At 46.2% G+C, this 24620-nt stretch overlaps 1 protein-coding gene across 1 annotated transcript in view; it reads left to right on the top strand.

Annotated features, from left to right (window-relative positions):
* LOC137537859 (mucin-5B-like) overlaps positions 1 to 24620 on the top strand; it is a gene marked incomplete at its 5' end in the record, with an annotated part of 285507 nt that overhangs the window by 8204 nt on the left and 252683 nt on the right. The window contains 2 exons of the mRNA XM_068259809.1: positions 17481 to 17582; positions 21041 to 21110. Of these exons, the coding sequence (XP_068115910.1) occupies positions 17481 to 17582; positions 21041 to 21110 (172 nt within the window). The remainder of the gene's footprint in view (positions 1 to 17480; positions 17583 to 21040; positions 21111 to 24620) is intronic.

Genomic DNA, 24620 nt, shown 5'->3' with positions numbered 1-24620 from the left:
AGGAGGAGGACAACAACTTTCAGATAGTGGAAGAGGAGTTGAGGAGTTGGAGGTCCCTAACCTGGATGCTGAGGGGGAGCAGCAGAGCACCGCTGCGGTGGTGCAGGGGTGGCGGTTTCAGGAGGACATGGTGCAGGAACATGAGGACAGGCATGTCCTCTTGGGGGACGATAATGATGTGTCACAGTCTGACAATGCCTGCCTCTTCCCCATGGCTGCGCACATGTTGCGCTGTTTTCGCGGCGACTCCCGGGTAATCCAGATGCATAAAAGGGAGGACATCTGGATCACCTTGATCCTGGACCCACGTCTGAACAGGAAGCTGGGACAGTTCATGTCGCCATCCACCACCGAGCGCCGTACAAGGGAGTTGCAGGGGGCCCTTGTGGGTAGACGGCAGGAAGCATTCGCCCAGCCTGCTACCCCCACTGTTGCTGATCTCACAACCCAGCAACAGGTGCCTGCGGCCAGCAGCAGCATCATCCGGCACCCTGGAGACCTGCTTAGCCTAACCAAGAGCCTGTATGCAGTGGACCTACCCAGAGCAGAGGTGCCAGTCACAGCATCCTCCTCCAACCAGCACCAGCGACTGACCGGCATGGTGTCTGTCTACATGGGGTAATTCAGCGGGCTTGACACAGAGAGCCCCATTAACCCCATGGAGTACTGGGTCAAGGGACTGGAGATCTGGAGAGAGCTTGCCCAGTACATCCTGGAAGTCCTGTCCTGCAACCCCTTCCAGTGTCCTCTCTGAGAGATACTAAAGTGTGGCCGGAGAAGCGATCTCGGCTATCCGGTGACTCGGTGGACAAATTTGCCTTTCTCAAAATTAACCAGGCTTGGATTAAAGGTGAGTTCCTGACCACTGCTGTCGGCGACAGTGGGACATGAAGTGGCTGGGAATTTTAATAATGCCTGCCTTTCCAACTCAAGTTACAACCAACTCTTAATTGGCCTGGTTCATTTATTTTGTAGTGCCCAACCGTCGTGTCCCATGGCTTCATATGCTGCTGCTGACACATGCTGCTCCTCCTGCTGCCACTGATCACCTTTATAGACTGCATTTCCCTTCTGCAGTCCGTGTTCCCACCGCCAGGATCCATGGATGCTGTAATGTTTGGGCGACATTTTCATGCTGTGGTACCACCAGTGAGGTGCCATAGTTTTCAGTGCTGCTGCTGAGTGCTGATGACACACATTAGTCCTCTTGCTGCTGCTTCTGTTGTATTTCCCTCCGGCAGTCTGTGTTCCCACCGCCAGGGTCTACAGATGCTGTAATGTTTAGGCGGCATTTTCATGCTTTGGTACAACGAGTGAGGTGCCATAGTTTTCTGTGCTGCTGCTGCTGAAATACCTTAGTTCTCCTGCTTCTGTTGTATTTCCCTCTGACAGTTTGTGTTCCCACCGCCCAGTCCACGGGTGCTATAATGTTTGGGTGGCATTTTCATGCTGTGGTACCACCCATCTGGTGCCATGCTGCCATGGCCTTCTGTGCTACTGCTGAGTGCTGATGACACACTTAAGTCCTCCTCCTGCTGCTGTCGCCGCGGTTGCATTTTTCTCCTGCAGTCTGTGTTCCCGACTGCCAGGGTCCTTGGACAACTCTGCTGCCATGTCATTGCTGTAGCTGCAAAAAAACAAACTCTGGATGTTTTTGTAGTGTCGTCCACTCATCCTCCTCCAGTGGTTCCACCGCCAGGTGCAATTTAGGGATGCTCATTTGGATTCTGCGGAAATGAAATTCCGATCGGAAATTGCATTTCCACATCGGAATGCGTAAATCAGTAATGCAAGTGCGGTAGGCGGATTTCTGCCAGAAATCGCTGAAATTTCTGCCGGAAATCGCGGAAATTTCTGCCGACTTTAACATCGACTTTCTTTTTGAAAACTTTTTTTGCATCTTGTTCACAAGATTCAGTTTAATAAACCCTAAAAATTTGGTGTTTCTAGGACTTACGGGGGCCTTGCTATTAACCGCTAAAATCGGCGGATTTTTACTGTAATGTAAAATGCTGAAAATCTGCATCTGCCTATTTTCTGCATTTTACATTTAATAAAAATCCGCCGACTTTAGCGGTTAATAGCAAAGCCCCTGTAAGTCCTAGAAACACCACATTTTCAGGGTTTATTAAACAGAATCTTGTGAACAAGATGCAAAAAATAAGTTTTCAAAAAGACCTTATAGTTTTTGAGAAAATCGATGTTAAAGTCGGGCAGAATTTCCGCGATTTGTGGCGGAAATTCTGCATTGGAATGCGGAAATTGGTAGCAAAATCGGCAATTGACAATGGCGGAATGCGTAATTACCGCGGAATCGGAAATTGGCATTTCCGACCATCCCTAGTGCCATTGGGACTCTTCACCTACCTGCATGGTTGTAGTTTGCTAGGGACTCTGCTTAGTTGTAGTTGGTTGTAGTTTGTTAGGGACTCTGATTGCTTAAAGTGTATTTCCCTGTTTAAAACCAATGATTACCAATTAATAGCCACATTTAAAGTGTTATTTTAAATTTAAAATCGATTTTCTCAAAAAATAAAAGTTCTTTAAAAAATTGTTTTTAAGGTGTAGCCACTGATCACCTTTATAATCCATGCAATTTTGGTGATTGTAGCATGTATGGGGGCTTTGCTATTAATGTTAAAGTCACGATTCTACATGTAATCACGGCTAAAATCCGAGTCTAATTCGGATTTCTGATTCAAATCCAGCTCATGATCATGGCATATCTGGATTTCGATTCTATCATGGCCGGATTTAATCAAATTCGTTATCGGGGTATCCGAGCAACACTGTGTGACACTGCTGCCATAAATATATACACATAGCTCTGCTGTGCTAATACTGAATTGGGGGTGGCATCTGCCTCCCTGCCAACTTTGGGAGGGGGGGTGCATCTGTAGGGGGCCTGAGATATTTGTGTTTGCCTGGGGACCCAGGTGTCCTTTGTTATGCCCCGACTACATGATGTTTAATAGATTATATCAGTGTTTCTCAAACTTGTCCTTGTGACTCCCCAATGGTGCATGTTTTGCAGGCAACCACACCCATGCACAGGTAGGGTAATTAGTGGCTCATCTAGGTGGATTTCATGTAGCTGAGACACTAATTATCCCACATGTGCATAGGTGAGGATGCCTGCATAACATGCACTGTTGGGGAGCCACGAGGACAGGTTTGAGAAATCTACTGAAAATCTATTCATCACATGGCATTCTTTTTTTTGTTATATATATATTGTTTGGACGTCCTATCTTTTACCATTCCAGCAGGGAGGTAGAGGTTTGGAGGAGGTGGGGCTGTCTTTGTTACGTAATGCAACTACCATCTAGGATCCTCATCTACATATTGCAAGAATATGTCGATAAAGACAGCGTTTTGTGCAGTTGTGAGTAAATAATATCAGAGCTGATGGAATTCCAACATGGCCAAATTGTTGGGGCTCATATGGTGGGTGCTTGTGTAGCCACAGGGCAGAATATCCAATATTATGACTTAATACAGTAAGACTGGAAACACCACATCTGACAAACCCCGGCATGACTTGAATTGTGTTAAGTGACAGTGACAAACAAACATTGTGTAAGATTGTAATGAAAAAAGTCGTCTACAGCTTCAAAAGAAACTTCTGACCCAAATACCATCCTCACAAATCCTATTCGCAACACAACAGTATGGAACTGTAATTGCAGAAACACTTATCACTGATGCAAATACAACTAAGAGGACACAGTGAATTCAAAGTCATCAAATGTGGACTATGAAGCAATGGAAAAATGTCATTAGGCAAGAGGAGTCAAGCTTTACACGGTTCCCGTCTTTTGGGCAAATTTACTTCTGGAGAACATCATTCCAAGCTTCCGATTCACGTTGTTTTCTATCACGAGAGAAACATGATGGAGTTTAGTCATGGTATTCTGTTGGACCCATCATTACCATGCAAGGTCACATCGCTGGCAACATGTCCATCTTGAGTGACCAGGTTTAACTCACAATGCAAAGTTTGTTCTCTGATGGTGGTAGTATGTGGTAGTACAAGATGACAATGCCTTGTTCATACAGCTCCCATTATCCGGAACTGGTTTTCTAAACACCAAGATGAAGTTTCAAATCTGCCGTGACTTCCACAAAGCGCCTAACCTAAATGTTATTCACCTCTTGTAGTCAGCGTTGGATACAAATGTTTGAGCAAACTATCCCCCTCCATCAGCATAAACTGAACTTGCCAATGTTTTGCAGGAAGAATGGTACAAGAGCCTTAAAAAAATGTACAGGACCCCTATTTATCCATTTCAAGAAGATTGAAGCCATATTAGTCAAGGTTATATGTCTTATGATATATATACAGTGTGTATATGTATATATATTTTATAGTTTTTGGGATTCACGGGGACTACAGCTAGCACAAAGGAGACAGGTCCTGTAGAAGAAAGTCCAGTTTAATTAGGCCAAGACAAACAGAAATATGCTTTCGTTCAGCAAAAGGCAGTAACAGAGGTAAGTCAAAACGGCTTACTTCAGCGTTGTAAAAAATCTGAGTCTTTGCTGTCTGAGAAATCTCAGTCCAGAAAACAGACCAGCCTTGGCAAAATAAAATTAAGATACAGTAAGCAATGCACTCTATATCAAAGTTCAGGAGGTAAACACACATTCACCCTGCAGCTCACCTGCTACACTCTCAATCGTTCACTTCTTACTCTAAGCTCCAGATAGCTGCTGTTTGGCTGCTTTCAAAGCCAGGCATGGACTGGGATGGAACAGGGAGGCCCACTCAACTGCCTTCCATCCTTCCATCCCTGTTCCAGAGCTCTGGACCCTGTAACAACCTAATTAAAACATACCAACTAACGGTTGCCAAACTACCCTGGGCTCCTTCCTCCAGTTCCCACCTGTCTTAAAGGGGCCATTGCCTAAAATAAGGCAGAATATATCTGCCACCCAGGACCCATTCCTAGAGTACTGTACATAACGCCCCCCCCCCCTTCCTCAACTAGAGGTAGTGGTGCTCAAATACCCCTTTTTAAAATTCGAGTTTGGTCGAATTCGAATAGTAAATTATTCGAGGTCAGTCGAATATTCGAGGCAAATAATTTTTACTATTTGATTCGACCTCGGACTTCGAGCTCACTATTCGAGTCGGTATTCGAGCTCATTATTCGAGCTGACTATTCGAATTGGCCTTAAATAGCTTCCAACACTTGTTTTGAGGGTGAATGATGCAAGAAACATCTTTTTTTCCAAGTAACAACAGCAAGTGATTATGTGGGGATGTTCCTTTAAAAAAAAAAAGGTGGAAAGAGAAGTTGTGTCCAGAATTTTGTTCAGTACTGTATATACTTCTTCTTCTTCTTCTTCTTCTTCTTTATCTTCTATATCTTCTTCTTCTTCTTCTATATCTTCTTCTATATCTTCTTCTTCTATATCTTCTTCTATATCTTCTTCTTCTTCTTCTATATTGTCTTCTTCTTCTTCTTCTTCTTCTTCATCTTCTTCTTCTTCTTGTATCAAACGCAGATAGAACAGAGGCGCCAAAAAGAGTAAAAACACTATTATTTAAAAACAGTAAAAAGAGGGAAGGTAAAAACACTATTATTTAAAAACAGTATTATTTTTCTTCTTCTTCTTCATCTTCTTCATCTTCTTCTTCATCATCATCTTCTTCTTCTTCATCTTCTTCTTCTTCATCTTCTTCTTCTTCATCTTCTTCATCTTCTTCTTCATCTTCTTCATCATCTTCTTCTTCATCTTCTTCATCTTCTTCTTCTTCATCTTCTTCTTCTTCTTCTTCTTCTTCTTCTTCTTCTTCTTCTTCTTCTTCTTCTTCTTCTTCTTCTTCTTCTTCTTCTTCTTCTTCTTGATCTTCTTGATCTTCTTCTTCTTCTTCTTCTTCTTGATCTTCTTCTTCTTCTTCTTCTTCTCCTTCTCCTTCTCCTTCTCCTTCTCCTTCTTCTTCTCCTTCTTCTTCTTCTTCTCCTTCTTCTTCTTCTCCTTCTTCTTCTCCTTCTTTTTCTATATCGTCTTCTTCTTCTTCACTTATTTCTCTTTTAATTTTTTTTTTAAAGAAATGCAGCTATTTTTGAGCGTAACAAATAGCTGGTGGCGCACGCATGTTGGAAGCGCCATTGTATGTGCTCCCTAGCAGTGGAAACACACAGACAGCAGGAGGTAATTTCAGCAGCGGGAGGAGGAGGATGAGTGTGTGGCAGCAGGCAGTCAATGAGGCAGGCAGCGTGACATAATAGCCCTGGTACCTAGCGGTGATACCAGGGCTGTAAATAAACACAGCAGGCAGGAGGTCCCAGACAGCGGTCGTGCAGCCCACATCGTGTCCAATACACAACTGGGACAACACAGTTTTCAACCCGGGCACCTCTGAAAAATTAAACCTTTTTTTTTTTGTATGGTTTTTTGGTTTTGTTTGTAAAACAAATTACACAGATATATAGCTATTTTTTGACGTAATAGCTGGTGGCAGAGTGGCAGCAGAATGTAATTCTGTGTACCCTGGCAGTGGGAAACACAGACCGACAGCAGCAGCAGCAGCAGGAGGAATGGAGGAGTAATGTGAGCAGCTATTGTTTGACGTAATAGCTGGTGGCAGAGTGGCAGCAGAAGGTAATTCTGTGTACCCTGGCAGTGGGAAACACAGACAGACAGCAGCAACAGCAGGAGGAATGGAGGAGTAGTGTGAGTGTGGCAGCAGGCAGGCAGCGTGACATAATAGCCCTGGTACCTAGCGGGTGATACCAGGGCTGTAAATAAACACAACAGGAGGTCCCAGACAGCGGTCGTGAAGCCCACATCGTGTCCAATACACAACTGGGACAACACAGTTTTCAACCCGGGCACCTCTGAAAAATTAAACCTTTTTTTTTTTTTTTGTATGGTTTTTTGGTTTTGTTTGTAAAACAAATTACACAGATATATAGCTATTTTTTGACGTAATAGCTGGTGGCAGAGTGGCAGCAGAATGTAATTCTGTGTACCCTGGCAGTGGGAAACACAGACAGACAGCAGCAGCAGCAGGAGGAATGGAGGAGTAGTGTGAGTGTGGCAGCAGGCAGGCAGCGTGACATAATAGCCCTGGTACCTAGCGGGTTATACCAGGGCTGTAAATAAACACAACAGGAGGTCCCAGACAGCGGTCGTGCAGCCCACATCGTGTCCAATACACAACTGGGACAACACAGTTTTCAACCCGGGCACCTCAGAAAAATTAAACCTTTTTTTTTAATGTTTTTTTGGTTTTGTTTGTAAAACAAATTACACATCTATATAGCTATTGTTTGACGTAAAAGCTGGTGACAGAGTGGCAGCAGAAGGTAAATCTGTGTACCCTGGCATTGGGAAACACAGACAGACAGCAGCAGCAGCAGGAGGAATGGAGGAGTAATTATGTGAGCAGCTATTGTTTGACGTAATAGCTGGTGGCAGAGTGGCAGCAGAAGGTAATTCTGTGTACCCTGGCAGTGGGAAACACAGACAGACAGCAGCAGCAGCAGGAGGAATGGAGGAGTAGTGTGAGTGTGGCAGCAGGCAGGCAGCGTGACATAATAGCCCTGGTACCTAGCGGTGATACCAGGGCGTAAATAAACACAACAGGAGGTCCCAGACAGCGGTCGTGCAGCCCACATTGTGTCCAATACACAACTGGGACAACACAGTTTTCAACCCGGGCACCTCAGAAAAATTAAACCTTTTTTTTTTTTAATGGTTTTGTAGTTTTGGTTTTACAACTAATTACACAGATATAGCTATTTTTTGAAGTAATAGCTGGTGGCAGAGTGGCAGCAGAAGGTAAATCTGTGTACCCTGACAGTGGGAAACACAGACAGACTGCAGAAGGGCAGTACACAGCAGCCCACTGTAGGTGTAAAATGTGTGGCTGCAGGCGACGTAATAGTCAAAGTGAACCAGGCTGGCTTAGTGAGCAGGAGCCAGGAGGTGGTAAAGGGTGGTAAGGCACATTAACAATGGTTCTTCAGTTCATGTCCCCCTCTCGCCAACAACAGGGGCCAGGAACTCGCCTTCCACCCACGCCTGGTTCATCTTGAGAAACGTCAGTCTGTCCACAGACTTGTGAGACAGACGTGAGCGTTTCTCGGTGACCACGCCACCAGCTGCACTGAAGCAGCGCTCGGACAGCACGCTGGAAGGGGGACAGGACAGTACTTCCAGGGCGTACTGCGCCAGCTCGCTTCAGATCTCCAGGCGCTTGACCCAATACTCCATGGGATCAACAGGGGCATCGCTGTCAAGCCCGCTGTAGGACCCCATGTAGTCAGCCACCATGTGGGTCAGGCGCTGGCTGTGACCGGAGGAGGATGCTGCTGCATGCACCTCCTCTCTAGTCACTGCTGCCGGAGCCTCTACAGTCCTGTAGAGCTCATTGCTGAGAGACAGCAGGTCTGTGGGGCGCTTGCTGCTGGATGCAGGCACCTGCTGCTGCCTCTGTGCTGGCTGGACAGTGGGGGTGGAAGGCTGGGGGAAGGCTTCCTCCAAGCGCTCAACAAGGGCCTGCTGCAAGCTCCTTATTTGTTGCGCTGGGTCTCCTCCTGCAGGCGGCAGGAACTGGCTCAACTTCCCCTTGAGGCGTGGGTCCAACATCATGCTGATCCAGATGTCCTCCCTCTGCTTCATCTGGATCACCCTGGGGTCCTTGCGCAGGCACGTCAGCATGTGCGCTGCCATTGGGAAGAGGCGGGCCACGTCTGCTGGCACATCGACGGCAGTGCTGTCGTCCTCATCCTCCTCCTCTGCCGCCTCATCCTCTCTCCACCCCCGCACCAACTCAGCTGCGCTGTGCTGATCCCCCTCATCAGCAGCAAGGTCAGGGACCTCCACCAAGTCCTCCTCCTCCTCCCCCTCAGAGGTGGACTGTGCAGCTGCTTGCCGCTCCTGCTGGTCCAAGGCTGCCGCTCCCTGTTCCAGCAAAGCATCGAGGGCCCTGTTCAGCAGACAAACCAGGGGCACCCACTCGCAGACCATAGCATGGTCCCTGCTCCCCATGTTAGTGGCCTGCAGAAAGGGAGCCAGCACTAAGCACACCTGCTGCATGTGCCTCCAGTCATCATCGGGGACGATGGACGGAATGTTGCTGGTCTTGTCCCTTCTCTGAGCGGCGGAAACAGTGGCCAGGGCAAGGTACTGGTTGACAGCGTGCTTCTGTTCAACCAGATGCTCCAACATCGCCAGGGTGGAGTTCCAGCGAGTCGGAACGTCAAGGATCAGCCGATGGCGTGGCAGCTCCAGCTCCTTTTGCACGTCTTCCAGGCTCGCACAGGCTGCAGCCGAGCGCCGGAAGTGACGCACAACGTTCCTTGCCGTTTCCAGCAGTTCGCCCATCCCCTGGTAGGTGCGCAAGAACTTCTGCACCACCAGGTTCAGCACGTGGGCAAGACAGGGGATGTGGGTCAGGTTTCCCCTGTCTATTGCGGCAACCAGATTGGCCCCATTGTCGGCCACCACCTCTCCGACTCTGAGGCCTCTGGGGGGTCAGCCAAATCCTCTCCTGCTCCTGGAGTTTGGCCAACACATGGGTTGCCATCAGCTTGGTCTTCCCAAGGCTGACCAAGTGCAGCAGCGCTTGGCAGTGGCGGGCCTTCACGCTGCTGCTGAGGCGGGGGGTTTGGCCAGGTGTGCCAGAGGATGGCAGAGGATCGGAGGAACCTGCTGCAGTTCCCCCGACCCTGCGGGGTGGCACCACCCACTGTGTTGCTGCTGCTGCTGTGCCCGCTGCTGCTCTCCCATCCTCACCCCCTTCCACCAAGCTGACCCAGTGGACAGTGAAGGACAGGTAGCGGCCTGTCCCGAAGCGGCTGCTCCAGGAGTCCATGGTGACGTGGACCCTTTCACCAACCGCGTGCTCCAGCCCTCGCTCCACATTGGCCATCACAAAGCGGTGCAGTGCAGGAATGGCCTTGCGGGCGAAGAAGTGTCTGCTGGGGAGCTGCCAGTCTGGGGCTGCGCAAGCAAGCAGCGCACGAATGTCGCTCCCCTCCTGCACTAGCGTGTACGGCAGGAGTTGGGAGCACATGGCCCGTGCCAGCAAGCCGTTCAGCTGACGCACGCGACGGCTGCTGGGAGGCAGAGCCCTAACCATCCCCTGGAAGGACTCGCTCAAAAGGCTCTGGCGTGGCCTTTTGCTGGCACGGGAATCAGCAGACACAGCAGAGGAGGCCACTGAGGACTGGCTGCCAGAACAGGCCTCAGTGTCGGCGGCAGGAGTTGCAGAGGGGGGAGGAGCAGTGCGTTTCCGCACTCCTGCTGGTGCTGCTGGAGGAGCAGGAGGGCGGGTGGCTGCTGTTGCTGCTGCTGCTGCTGCTGAAGGCTGTGCAGTGATGGGTGTGGTGCAACTGCCAGCACCAGATGCCTTCAGCCTCTGGAACTCCTCATGCTGGTGGAAATGTTTCGCAGCAAGGTGGTTGATGAGCGAGCTGGTGCTGAACTTTAAGGGGTCTGCACCTCTGCTCAACTTCCGCTGACAGTGGTTGCAAGTGGCGTACTTGCTGTACACTGTGGGCATGGTGAAAAAGCGCCAGATTGGTGACAAAAACAACCCCCTACGGCATGGAACCACTGCTGCCTGTCTCCCTGTGGTGGTTGGGGGGGGGCTTGGGTGCGGCTGGTGGTGGTACTGGCAGATGCTGCTGCTGCTGAGCCTGAGACACCAGCAGGCTGGGGGACCTGCCTACTGCTGCCAATGCTTGCAATGATGCGCCTCCTTGCAAGGCCCACAAGCGCATCCTCCTCCTCCTCCTCAGAGCTGCTGATGACGACATCCCCTGGAGCTGGTGGCACCCAGTCTCTGTCTGTCACCGTGTCATCATCATCCTCCCCCTCCTGAAACATGTCCTGCTGGGATGATGACCCCCCAAACTCCTCTCCTGATGCATGGATGGGCTGCTTGACTGTCGCCACAGTCTTGCTGTCCAATCCCTCATCCCCCAAAGTGCCCATCAGCATCTCCTCCTCCAAATCGCCAACAACAGCAGACAATTGACTCATCATGCCTGGGGTCAAAAGAGTGCTGAGTGACAGGTCGGCGACTGACTGTGAACTGGCCTCCTCCCCAGGCCCTGCTGGGCGGCTGCTGCGAACAGGGGTGGTGGTGAGGGTGGAGGCCTCGGATGCAGAGCTGATGGCGGGCTGCTCATCCTCCGTCATCAGTTGCACCACAGTGTCTGCATCCTTTTCCTCAATGGGACGTTTCCGACCCGGCTGGAGGAAAATCGGAGCAGGTGCTACACGCTGCTGCTGCTGTGTCTCTGCAGCGTGAGTTGCAGATGCTCCTGCTGGGCGGCGTCCAAGGCGTCCACGGCCAGTGGCTATAGGAGGAATGTTAGCCACTGACGCTGCTGCTGCGGAACTGTGCATGGTGGCGCGGCCGCGCCCGCGGCTTGCCACAATGCTGCTCCCTCTCCTCATGATTCCCTTGCTGCCCTTCCCCTTGCCCAGACCGCGCTGGCTGCCACTTCCAGACATCTTCGATGTTTTGGGCGTAAACACAAAAGTTTTTTAAAAGGGCGGGTGAAAAGTGGGGTACTTTAATGGAGTGGGTTGGTGGGCGAGGTGACTGAGTGAGTGTCTAGTACAGTAAGTAAGTAGTAACAGAGTCAGTAAGTACAACTAGAAGTTACAATAATCAGTAGTAATAATCACAAGGAAATAGAGTGTGTGTACACAGACAGTGAGTGAGTGCACGCGCACGCAGGAGCAAGCCTATAAACAGTGACTGAGTGTCCCTACTAGTACAGTAAGTAGTAACAGTAAGTACAACCAGAAATTACAATAATCAATCAGTAATCAGAAGGAAATAGAGTGTGTGTACAGTACACAGACAGTGAGTGCACGCACACGCAGGAGCTAGTAGCCTATGAACAGTGTCAGTGAGTGAGTGTCCTAGTACAGTTACAGTATATAACTATTCAGAAGGAAATAGAGTGTGTGTACAGTACACAGACACTGACAGTGAGTGCACGCACACGCAGGAGCTAGTAGCCTATGAACAGTGACAGTGAGTGTCCTAGTACAGTTACAGTATATAACTATTCAGAAGGAAATAGAGTGTGTACAGTACACAGACAGTGAGTGCACGCACACGCAGGAGCTAGTAGCCTATGAACAGTGACAGTGAGTGAGTGTCCTAGTACAGTTACAGTATATAACTATTCAGAAGGAAATAGAGTGTGTGTACACTACAGTACACAGACAGTGAGTGCACGCACACGCAGGAGCTAGTAGCCTATGAACAGTGACTGAGTGAGTGTCCTAGTACAGTTACAGTATATAACTATTCAGAAGGAAATAGAGTGTGTGTACACTACAGTACACAGACAGTGAGTGCACGCACACGCAGGAGCTAGTAGCCTATGAACAGTGTTAGTGAGTGAGTGTCCTAGTACAGTTACAGTATATAACTATTCGGAAGGAAATAGAGTGTGTGTACACTACAGTACACAGACAGTGAGTGCACGCACACGCAGGAGCTAGTAGCCTATGAACAGTGACAGTCAGTGAGTGTCCTAGTACAGTTACAGTATATAACTATTCAGAAGGAAATAGAGTGTGTGTACAGTACACAGACAGTGAGTGCACGCACACGCAGGAGCTAGTAGCCTATGAACAGTGACAGTGAGTGTCCTAGTACAGTTACAGTATATAACTATTCAGAAGGAAATAGTGTGTGTACACTACAGTACACAGACAGTGAGTGCACGCACACGCAGGAGCTAGTAGCCTATGAACAGTGTCAGTGAGTGAGTGTCCTAGTACAGTTACAGTATATAACTATTCAGAAGGAAATAGAGTGTGTGTACACTACAGTACACAGACAGTGAGTGCACGCACACGCAGGAGTTAGTAGCCTATGAACAGTGTCAGTCAGTGAGTGTCCTAGTACAGTTACAGTATATAACTATTCAGAAGGAAATAGAGTGTGTGTACAGTACACAGACAGTGAGTGCACGCACACGCAGGAGCTAGTAGCCTATGAACAGTGACTGAGTGAGTGTCCTAGTACAGTTACAGTATATAACTACAATACAAAATACAATCAATCAGTACTAAAGGACAGCAGAAATACTGGTATAGATGAGAAATAAACAGAGGACAGGAGAGAACAGCTGCCCACACAGGCAAGGCCCTGAGGCCTAAAGCTGTAAGCCTGCAGCATCTGTCTGAGTCTCTCTCTATGTAACACAAAAGCTACTAACTAAAATACAATGTCTATCTAACTAACAACAATATAGGTGTATATAGGAGGTGTATGTGAGCAAAAACGCTAGGTAAATGACCACAATAAAGCTCTTGCTAAGCCAACGCACAAAGGAGCAAATCTCTCTCTGTGCAAAGTCGGGCAAGGACGGAGAAACGGAACATGGCGGCCGCTATTTATAGGGTAGGGGCTGGCCAGGGTCCCCCTCAGTGATTGGCCGCCGTCAGAGGGCCTGGGAGCCCTCTGATTGGCTCTAAGGATATCAATCTGGGCTATGACTCTATTCGAGCTCGGTATTCGAGCTCGAATAGCGCTGTTAGCTCGAATAGCGCGAATAGTGAATGGGCTATTCGAGTTCACTCGAATAGCCCATTCGAATAGCTCCAGCTATCTGGAGCTCGAATACCGAGCTCGAATAGCTGAAAAAGAGCTTGAATATTCGAGCTACTCGAATATTCGAGCTCTGCTGAGCAGCACTGACTAGAGGAGCTCAAACAACGGACTCCGGAGAGGGCATCAGATCTATGCTTAACTATGTGCATTGGATCCCTTGTTCTGTTTCATCCATGTGAAAGTAACATGACCAACATGACCGGGCACTAACCAACATCTCCTACACAGCAAATAGTGACAAAGCGAGTCCAGGGCCGACCTAATGGCTAAACATTCCCGCTTCTCTACTGCATACTTTTATTCTGCTGCTGTGAGCTTCCGTCTGAATAAAAAAACACTGGATGCTCACAAGTTTGCCTTAGGCAGCAAAAAGTCTAGAACTGGCCCTGGTCCCTCATCTACAATATAGCCCAGGTATTTTGCCTCCTAATAAACATTTGTCAGGATTCACAGTGAATCATGCTTCCCTCAGGGAATCTTGCATAGCATAGCCTGTAGTTTGTACAAAACTAAAAGGCATCCTGTGATATTGGAAATGGGCCATCTGGAGTGAAAATGCTACTTCCTAGTAGTCTTTTGTGAGATCCAAGGTAGTAGTACAACAAGCCTAGCCTTTAAATTAATTCATCTACCTGGGGCTTAGGGTAGGCATCAAATTTGGAGATTTTATTTTGTTTTCAAAAATCATTGCAGGATCTCAGAGTACCATTGGATTTGGGTAACAATACAATTGTACTTGACTACTCACTCTGTGATTCCTCAATGATTCCAAGTTCCAACATTTTTTTAGCTTCATATGATACTCAGGCTCTGTAATAATGTCGTGTTAAATAACATTTGTGACCCCTGGTATATCTGATCCTACATGGTTTCTCCAGGGGTTCTCTGGGTGTCAGTCTGACTGGCTTTTCCCATCATGCTGGTTCTAAAGTTCCTTGGAGAAAATAGTTTTCCTCTCGGGCCTGATCTTGTGCGAGTAAGCAGCTACTCAGTGGCTGTAAATCTCTCAACCATATCCACCAACTGGTTAGCTGTTTTGTGATTGCCATGGCTCACCCACCACTTAAGGTCTACTGGTAATGAGGGCAGATATCCATCACCACCTTTTCAATGACCTGTGGTCCATTGAGAGTTTCAGGCTGAAACCAATTTGTAACTTGTTGGATCAGGTCATACATCTGGGACTGGAGAGGGAGAACTACCTGGTAGGACTACAGCTAGCATGCAGGAGAAAGGTAATGTATAAGAAAGTCAGGTTTATTTAGGCCAAGACAAACAGAAATATGATTTTCTTCAGCAATAGCTGGCAGCCGAATGACGTCTTTTCTCTGAGTCCATGGAGGCCTGGAGGGAGGTATGGTAATTAACGCTGCCGGGAAATTTACAATAGCAGGGCGAGCCATGTTTCTGCTTCATCCTGTTCCAAAAAAGTAGAAATCTTTCATTACCGACAGGTTTTGGGCTAGTCCATCTCTCCATAGGGGAAACTCAGCATGGCCTTTATTCTTTGAAAAGACACTCACTGAAAAAGATTTATACAAAGATGCTGACTAGCCTCCCTTCTCACCATACACTTTTTTGGCAGTTGGACGCATCAACTGCCATTTACGAAGTGCATTTTGTTAATAAAGAAATCCTTGTGAACCCCCATGAGGAGATGGGCTAGTCCAAAACCTGTCAGTTCTGTCAGATTTCTACTACCTACTGTAAGTGACAGCAGCATAGGAGAAAATGATTTATGGCTAATTTTTCTCTGGAAGAAACTTACTTCTTAATTGTATATGTTTACATATATTTTTAAAAAAATTACATTTTCGCGACAAAGGTCCTTTAAAGGGACTCTGAGGTGTGCCCGAATTTAAAAGCATACACTTACCTGGGGCTTCTTCCAGCTCACCGTAGGCGGCGAGGTCCCGCGGCGTCCTCCTGGCTCGTCTCCTTCATCCTCCGCCGGCCCCCCGTTTTCCAGCCAACATCAGGCCCGGGTGACGCCGATAACGGGGGGCCCGGCGGAGGCTGAAGGAGACGAGCCATGAGGATGCCACGGGACCTCGCCGCCTACGGTGAGCTGGAAGAAGCCCCAGGTAAGTGTATTCTTTTACATTCGGGCACTCCTCGGAGTCCCTTTAAGCAAAAAACATGAAACACACCAGAATTCCAACACAGACACGTAAAATGTATGTAAAAGTGTAGGCACCTTGTTGTTTTTTTCAAATGATGTAACCAGAATAGATAAAGTGTAGAAGCAACCAGGGCCAGCCTTTACCCTAAGCTGCTGCTCAGAGTGCCACAGCGTTCCTCTCTTAAATCACAGCAAAGGCCCTCCTCCCACAGGCATATGCCTGTGTGCTACTGACTGTGACCCTGGAGAGGTGAATAAATCCCCCCCCCCTCCCGGTTACTGAATTGGGGGGGCCTCTCGCTCTACATATACTAGAAGGCCCTCTCTTGCCACATATACATGGGGGCTCTGGCTACTGATCCTGGGGGGCTCTCTGGCTACCTATATGGGGGGGGGGGGCTGTCTGGTTACCTGTGGGGGACTTTCTGGCAAACTATCCTGGGGGTGGGGGGTTATCACTTCCAAATACTCAGGGGCACTCTGGACATGTATACTGAGGGACACATTGGATACATATATTGGGGCATCACCTTATTTTGCCACCTTCTACTGGAGCTGCCCTCTCTGGCTATCTATACTGGCTGGACACATTTAGCTACATGTACACCTCTGGCTACTAACTGCCGGATGTCTACCTAATAATGAGTGCTCCTCTTGCTGCTGCATCACAGTGTGTATGGGGGGGGGGGGGGGTAGACCTTTCCAACTTTGTTCTGAGAGCTATTAAACCTAGAAACTGGCTAGCCCCTCTCCCCCCATCTACCCTCAGAAGCCTCACTCTTTCCTCCGAGACCCTTTGTAATCCTTTCCAAACTGATGGAAATGGTGATGCGTTATAGTTTTGTGTTGCGATCATATGACAATTTGACAGCTTAGTCTCAAAATGACACTATGCATTCCCCTTTATTTCCTTTCCAAAATCCTTTGCCATTTGGGAACATAGATTAAAGTGGTATGTACCTTCGATCTCCTCTATGGTCTAAAGCACAGGTGTCGTACTCCAGGCCTGGAGGGCCAGATCCATGCCAGTGTTTAGGATGAAATGAGAAAGAGAGGAATGTGTTATACCTGATGGACCACACCTTTCCTGATTCAGACCCATCAATTCATTTGAGCTGTGTCAAAAATGTGTGAGGACCTCGGCCCTCGAAGGACCAGTTTGACACCCCTGGTCTAAAGCATTACACACATCATAAAACTAATACCAAAAAGATATAAATTGTTTTGAAGGGAGTGGGCTATACAGAGGGGATTAACTCACTTAAGCAGCTGTCTTTTGCTTATTTATTTATTTTTATTTATTTATTGTATTTATAAAGCGCCAACATATTACGCAGCGCAGCGCTTATGTACTCCACACCACACCACTCTCCATATTTCCCACCCTTCCACCTTCACAGCAAAAGTCCAGGCTTAGAAGGTGGAAGTATGTGGAAGATGAAGAGTGGCGTGGAGTGCATATGAAAGAATTGGTGACTTAAACCTCTCTACAGGGGCCGCAAACACCACATGCTTCGAGAATGTTTAACTATTTAGCAAAATTGATCTCGCTCAGCCTTTGTTATCAGTTAGCTTCAGTGAAATATAAGTATGTTTACAACTTACAGAATGTCAGTCTTTTACTGTTTTCTGTTGTTTTGCTGTGTTTAATGTTTTAGACCAAAAATCTATTTTTGTTTTTCATACTACTTCAAACAAAATACATCCTTCTTAATAGTTACTGTACTTTAATCTGATTTTCTTGTTTTCAAGTTGTGCTATGAAGATGGCTTTGCTGTCTTGGGTGACATAGGAAAATGTTCTTTAAAAGAAAATGATGTATGTCTTACTAAAGTTGTCATTTCAGCAAACTCGGTAAGTAGTTTAGCTATATGCCAAGTACAACATAGTCATTCTACCTGCAGTTAGGCTCTTGGAAATGTAAACATACCAAAACATACATTCACATTGCAAACTCTAATATAGATGCATTTATGTGAATTTGACCATGCATTTCCAATAGCTGCCTATACAGTCCAACAATGGTGAGAACGTTGAAACAACAAGAGTCATACTTAAAGCGATTTAAAACCCTGACATAATATTCAATAAAAACATGTTTTCCTACTTTTTATATGCCATACAGTTATCATATTTGCATTTGTACATAAGTATTATTATTCATTTAGAAGTTATAGGTTCCCAAAAGTACAGTTTTTTGCTTTGTGAGCTGACTTTGCATTTTATTAATAACTGGTTTTATTAATTATTTCATTCATTCATTCATTTATTCATTCAGGCAGACATGCTTTGACCCTCTCTCTCTGTCTCCAGCAGCTTCTCCGCAGTCAGAGAATGTGTCACATTCCTCACTTGATATATTTAAGTAAACACAAGATAACATAATCTACAAGTTTGGATGCTCCACATTTCACTGCACTGAACTTTCAAGCTCTGTGTGTAACCCTTCCAATGCTGGTCTAGTAAAAAAAAAATGCTGGTTGCATATAATATGCTGTAAATAATGCTTTAAAGCAAAGATGAAATGCTGGGTTATATTCCGCTTTAATCACTACAAATTTTCAGTATGATGCCAATAATTCTATCTTGGGTACAGATTTAAAGAAAAATTGTAGGCTGCTTTAAACTGGGACAAACAAAATTGTCAGGAAGTTAATTTGATTGCCTCAGTTTTATGCACCATACAATTTGCATAACATTTACATTATTCTGAAATTATTAGCATGTCATTGACCCTTTCTAAAAATCAGATATGGGGCAAAAATTAAACTTTTCTTGCTCCCCAGGAAAAACTGGGATTTTTTATTGTACATGGCTGATCAGATGCAGGAAACCAGGTAGCTAAGGCAACAGTTCTGGGCACAAACGCATACAAAGAAAGGTAAGGAGGAGAACAATGCCCAGGATGGCTAAGGTCACTTAAAGAGAGTCTGAAGCATTTTAAAATACCTGTTTTTATGCATCAGGCTGCTTTAGCATTATAATCCAAACTGATTTGCTGCATCCTGTGGCAGAACGACATCTTTATCCCCTTGAAATACCGGGGCAAAATTCCACGACTTTCCAAGTCGGGGATTTTGCTGCACGGGGGAGGCAGGGCTTTGTGCTGTAGCTCTGCCTCCAGTACAGTCAGTCTCCTCTGATCTCCGCCTCTCCCTGCCCCTCTCAGAAAAAGAAGATTAAGAGGGATGGGGAGAGGCGGAGATCGGCTGAGATTGACATGAGCAGTGGCAGAGCTACTGCGCAAAGCTCTGCCTCTACCCAGTAGGATGCCCAGATTTCGGGGAGTTTAAGACTTCGTTCTGCCGCGGGAATGCGGCAAATCAGTTTGGATTATAATTCTGAAGTGACCTTCTGCATGAAAACAGGTATTTTAAAATACTGCATAAAAACAGGTCTTCTAAAACAGGTGTTTTAAAAATGAATATACTACTTGTATGCTTGTTTTCTATGTGTTAACTAAACAATCTCTATTGTGCTTATCAAGATTTATTTTCCATAACCTTAAAGAGACGCTGAAGTGAAAAAAAATACATGATATAATGAATTAGTTGTGTAGTATGGATAATTACTAGAACATTAGTAGCAAAAAAAAATTCTCATATTTTTATTTTCAGTAGTGGTTTTCATATCATTGCATTATTCTCTAATATTTGCAGTTTACACCCTACTCAGCATTCTAAATGTTTTTACAGAGCAGGCCAGGGAACTATTGACCTGTCCTCTGGAGAGAAAAAGAAAATACAGTTACTGACACTTGAGTTTACAAACTTCAGAAGACAGAGCTCTCTGCGACTTTGAAAGTCGTGGAGCTCAATGGCTCTTTTGCATAGATAACAACTGGAGTTTCTTAACTTTTCCTGTACTGGAAGCAATATTAGACTATTTTTTTGCTTTAGTGTCTCTTTAAATATGCATTAACACCCCACCAACACGAAAGGCCTGAAAAAATGAAATTTGATTCTGTGGGAATAAGTGTGGTTTTTTTTGTTTTTATTGATTTTCTGAAAAACTGAGGGGGATACTGGAGGCACAGGGGAGAATAAAGGAGGTACAGAGGACAGAAATGGCACAATGTTTTGATTTAAGATCAGATTCAGGTTAAGAACTAACCTACAGTCTCCATCTCATTCGTTAACCGGGGACCTGTACATGAAACAAACCATCTAGACTGAAACACTGTCTACTCACCCTTCCCAAAGACACTGGAGGTGCAGGGCTATTGGATCTTATTGGACTAAGACATTTATAAAATAGGCCTTTTATTTTTAGACTTATGGGGGTTTTCTTTAAAAAAAATAAATGAGAAATAGTATGAAATGCATAAACAAATTTGGTATCTTTATTAATACTCATGTCAAAAAGGTCATATTGACCTTTGTAAGGTATTTTTTTTGTAAACAATTGTATTTAATACAATGGTACACAAATACAATATATTCTGCATATGTAGCTTGAGAAAAGAAGTGTGTGTGTCTTTCATCATTTGCATTCACTTGGATGTGTGTGTATTTTGCATGCAAATGTGTGTGAACTACAAATAAGTGTGGATGTTATGCATCTGTGCATTTACAGTATGTGTTCATGTGTGCATGAATGGTTCTGTGTATGCATGCATGTGGATATGTATGCGAATGTGTATGTAGGGAGGAGGGCCATTCTTTAACCTCCTTAGCGGTAACCCCGTGCTGGACACTGGGTAAGCCGCCGGAGGTTGCCGCTCAGGCCCTGCTGGGACGATTTTCATAATTTTTTTTTTGCTGGACGCAGCTAGCACTTTGCTAGCTGCGCCAGCACTCTGATCGCCGCCGACCCCCGCCCGATCGCCGCTATCTGTTGCGGCGCGCGGGCCCCCCCCCCCAGACCCCGTGCGCTGCCTGGCCAATCAGTGCCAGGCAGCGCCGAGGGGTAGTTCGGGACTCCCAATGACGTCCCGGCGTCGCTGACGTCGGTGACGTCATCCCGCCCCGTCGCCATGGCGACTGGGGAAGCCCTCCAGGAAATCCCGTTCTTTGAACGGGATTTCCTGATCGGAGATCGCCGAAGGCGATCGAAGCGGGCGGGGGGATGCCGCTGAGCAGCGGCTATCATGTAGCGAGCCCTGGGCTCGCTACATGATTTAAAAAAAAAAAAAAACTGCTGCGCTGCTCCCTGGCGGAATTTTTCATACCGCCAGGGGGGTTAATATTCTGCCTTGGTTGTTGATAAACCTTGTCCAAGTATTGCTTATTATTAAGCTACACACCACTCTTTGAGAATGACACATCAATTTCACCTAGATTCCTACATTAATCTTAATTTTTTTTTTGTAGAAATTTGAAATACTTATGGATGGTTCGGTCTTCATAAATGATATGCTGGCTAACCTACCACTAAAATCAGGTATGGCACATATTTGTGAATTCTCCTTTGCAATGTGACTGTGATAATACAAAATGTTGAGATGTATTCAAAAGCCACCATGTATTATTATTATTATTTTCTTTATTTATATTGTGCAAACATCTTCCATAGTGCTGTACACAGTACAAAACAAATAATGGGGAGCATAGATACATGAGACATTCAAAACTCTGTACAATCAGGGCATTTAGCAATACAAATAGTATACATACATACTGTAGTTAATGTGCGGTTTGGGACCTTGTCAATACTGGTGCATGTTCATATGATAAATTACAGCAGACTAAGAAACACTAGGAGGAGGTCTTTGCCTTTGTGAGCTTACAAACTAGAGGGTAGTGGAAAGCGGATCAGCTAAAAATAGCGCTAATAGATTTGGGCGCGGCTATATTTCTAATGTTAATTATCGTTTTTGTAAATTTACACTCAATTTTGCATATGTTTGGGCGCAAGTGCCTAAAATCGATATTTTACGTAAATCGATAAAGTAAACTCGGTAATATTCCTAATTGTGTTGTGGAATCGGTAATATCGGTAATTTAAAGTTTATGATAATATATCAGACCGAATAACATAATGCTAAATAAAGAAAAACTATGTCAGTCATAACGATAACTTAAAAAGTCTTTTGGTGTAATAACGGTAAATGAACATGTTTAATGATGGAATGTAAGCAAATTCTGTCCAAATACATATAATTTTGTAATTACGAAAATATAACATTCACTGTACAGATGTAATGCCGATATTTGACATTTCTATTTACGATAATATATAAAGTATTTACGATAATTTAGGGTTAGACACCACCAGGGGGGTGGTTAGGGTTAGGCACCACCAGGGGAGTTTTAGGGTTAGGCACCATCAGGGGGTGGTTAGGGTTAGGCACCACCAGGGGAGTTTTAGGGTTAGGCACCACCAGGGGGGTGGTTAGGGTTAGGCAGCACCAGGGGGGGTGGTTAGGGTTAGGCAGCACCAGGGGGGGTGGTTAGGGTTAGGCAGCACCAGGGGGGTGGTTAGGGTTAGGCACCACCAGGGGACTTTTAAGGTGAGGCACCACCAGGGGGGTGGTTAGGGTTAGGCACCAATAGGTGGGTCTAGGGGTTAGGGATAGGTACAGGGAGGGTTCTGTGTCAGTGGCATCAGCTCCACAACAGCCTCAACATAACTCTCCTCAATGGGGCGACAACCCGGGGGGGGCGAAGACGAGCACCACTGCCCCTCCTGCTCTGCCAGTAATTGTAAAATTATACAAAAACTTTTTATTAACAGTAAACGTTAAATAAAATGTGTAATGCTTTAAAAAGTGCAAACTGTGTTGATGTCAGGTAGAAGCAGTGAGATGAAAGAGCGGTTGGAGACAACTGGACCGCTAAACTATTATCTTAACTAATGAAATACACTAAACCTTAACCTAATGGTTCTTCTAAATACTTTAACTAGTTGACCACTGTCACAGGAGCCCTAGTGGTCGGAACGCAAATTGCCTTCCAATCGGTTTCAGCACACAGACCATGCAAACTGTGGTCGCAATCGGAGCACGGAAGTCGACTGAATTTGGGCAGCAGCCCGACCAGAAGGGAGCCTGTGAGGTTACGGTACTTACAACTTACACACTATTTCAGGGTATATCTGCCACCACCACTGGTATGGGCCAGTCGTCCCTACCGACTGACTGACTGATCCTGCAATTAAAACGGTTAAAACACGCTGTATTCTGTCTAGATATCAACAATGGTAGCGTCTCTCCAGAGACCTGAGTTCAGTTTCTGTGTGTGGCTGTATAGCAGGTGTAGCGGAACAGTAAATGACTTTGATAAAGTCTTTATTTACGTTCAAGATAAATAATATATACAGAAAATTATTAAAATCAACAATTATTGAAACATTAATAGCCAGTGTGAAATAAAAAGGAAGAAATACTTAGGGTTTGTGGAAATATGTCCGTTCTGGGAAAAACTTGTAGAGTTCCTTTTGTTTTTCAGTTTCAGCAAAGTTCAAACAAAATGGCTACCACTTGTCCCTCAAAGTGGTAGCAGCTTACAAGAAGGTGGAAAATGGAGGAATGAGGGAAGAGCCCCTTGCAGATACTTTTGATGAAGCTGGTTTGGGGTGTGGCAATGCCGGCCCCCTCTGAATTACCCACCAATGACAGTTCATTCCCTCTGAGAGATTTTAGGTTTAAACTTATAAAATGCCGTAACTCACAAACGATACAAGTCATATTTAGGTGGATAACAGATTCATACTTGTCGGAAAATACAGATTAATATGACATCAGACATGGCTAGTGCAGCGGACCCAGTTCTTGAGAAGGGTCATACCTCAATAACCGGACGGGCTATCGCGATGAATTTCATATCAGTACGATGGCCAGATTTTACCGAATAAGACTATATGAATTTCATAGCTGTGCGATGTACAGTTGCCATATAATCGACAAGAAACCATACATCATATGCATTCAGATGGCCCTTGGTTGGTGCCGGATAGTCTGGGTGAAAGCAGGTTTTGGATAGCCCCCTGCGGTGAGGGAAGCCTTTCTCTGAATAGAGTCCCCATCTGGTGACTCTGAGGTAATTAAAAATAAACATCCTCCTCAGGCACAAGTATTGTCCCAGCTAATCAACACCTCCTCCCAGCCTTCTACAGGAATTCTTTCAGCTAAGACCAAAACCTCCCAGCTGCTCCTAGAGCAGAGGGAGATTACATATCACTTCTCGGTTTAACGATTGTGTCGCAAAGCGACCGCGATTGTTTTGTTTCTCGCGGCTGTTCCGTGACACCTCCCCCTCTGGATGCTGTGTAGGGGTGTCACCAAGACATCCTTCATAGCAGCCATTGGCGCTGTTGGGTCTAGTTCCCCCTGACACTGGGACAGCCCATCGGCATTTGGGGTCGGCTGCCTGCTTTAGTGTTGGATCATAAAGTCGTATTGTTGCAATGACAGGCTCCACCGTAGGAGCTTGCCATTGGTCCCTGCAGTGCGGTTCAGACAACTCAGGGGATTATGATCGGTAATGATCGTGAAGGAGTGGCCGTACAGATATGACTGCAGTTTCTGTAGGGCCCACACGATCGCTAGCCATTCCTTTTCAGTTGTGGAGTAGGCTACCTCTCGGGGCAGGAGCTTCCAGCTCAGGTAGAGGATAGGGTGTTCATCCCCCTTCCCGTCCACCTGGCTGAGGACTGCGCCTAGGCCGTAGTCAGAGGCATCGGTTTGCACAACAAACAGACGACCGAAATCTGGGGCTTGAAGCACAGGGGCACTGGCTAGTGCCTGCTTCAAGGCTTGGAAGGCGTTCTCGCAAGCGGGGGTCCAGCTAACAACCTTGGGGTGTTTCTTGCTAGTGGCTTCGGTCAGGGGCTTCGCTAGGGTACTATAGTCTGGAACAAATTTCCTATAGTAGCCGGCGGTCCCCAGGAACGCCTGGACCTGCTTTTTCGTGATAGGCCGAGGCCATGCCAGGATGGCGTCCACCTTTCCCG

This window comes from Hyperolius riggenbachi, chromosome 11 (assembly GCF_040937935.1).
Source record: "Hyperolius riggenbachi isolate aHypRig1 chromosome 11, aHypRig1.pri, whole genome shotgun sequence".
NCBI lineage: Eukaryota > Metazoa > Chordata > Amphibia > Anura > Hyperoliidae > Hyperolius > Hyperolius riggenbachi.
This window is presented reverse-complemented; position numbering and strand designations above follow the sequence as displayed.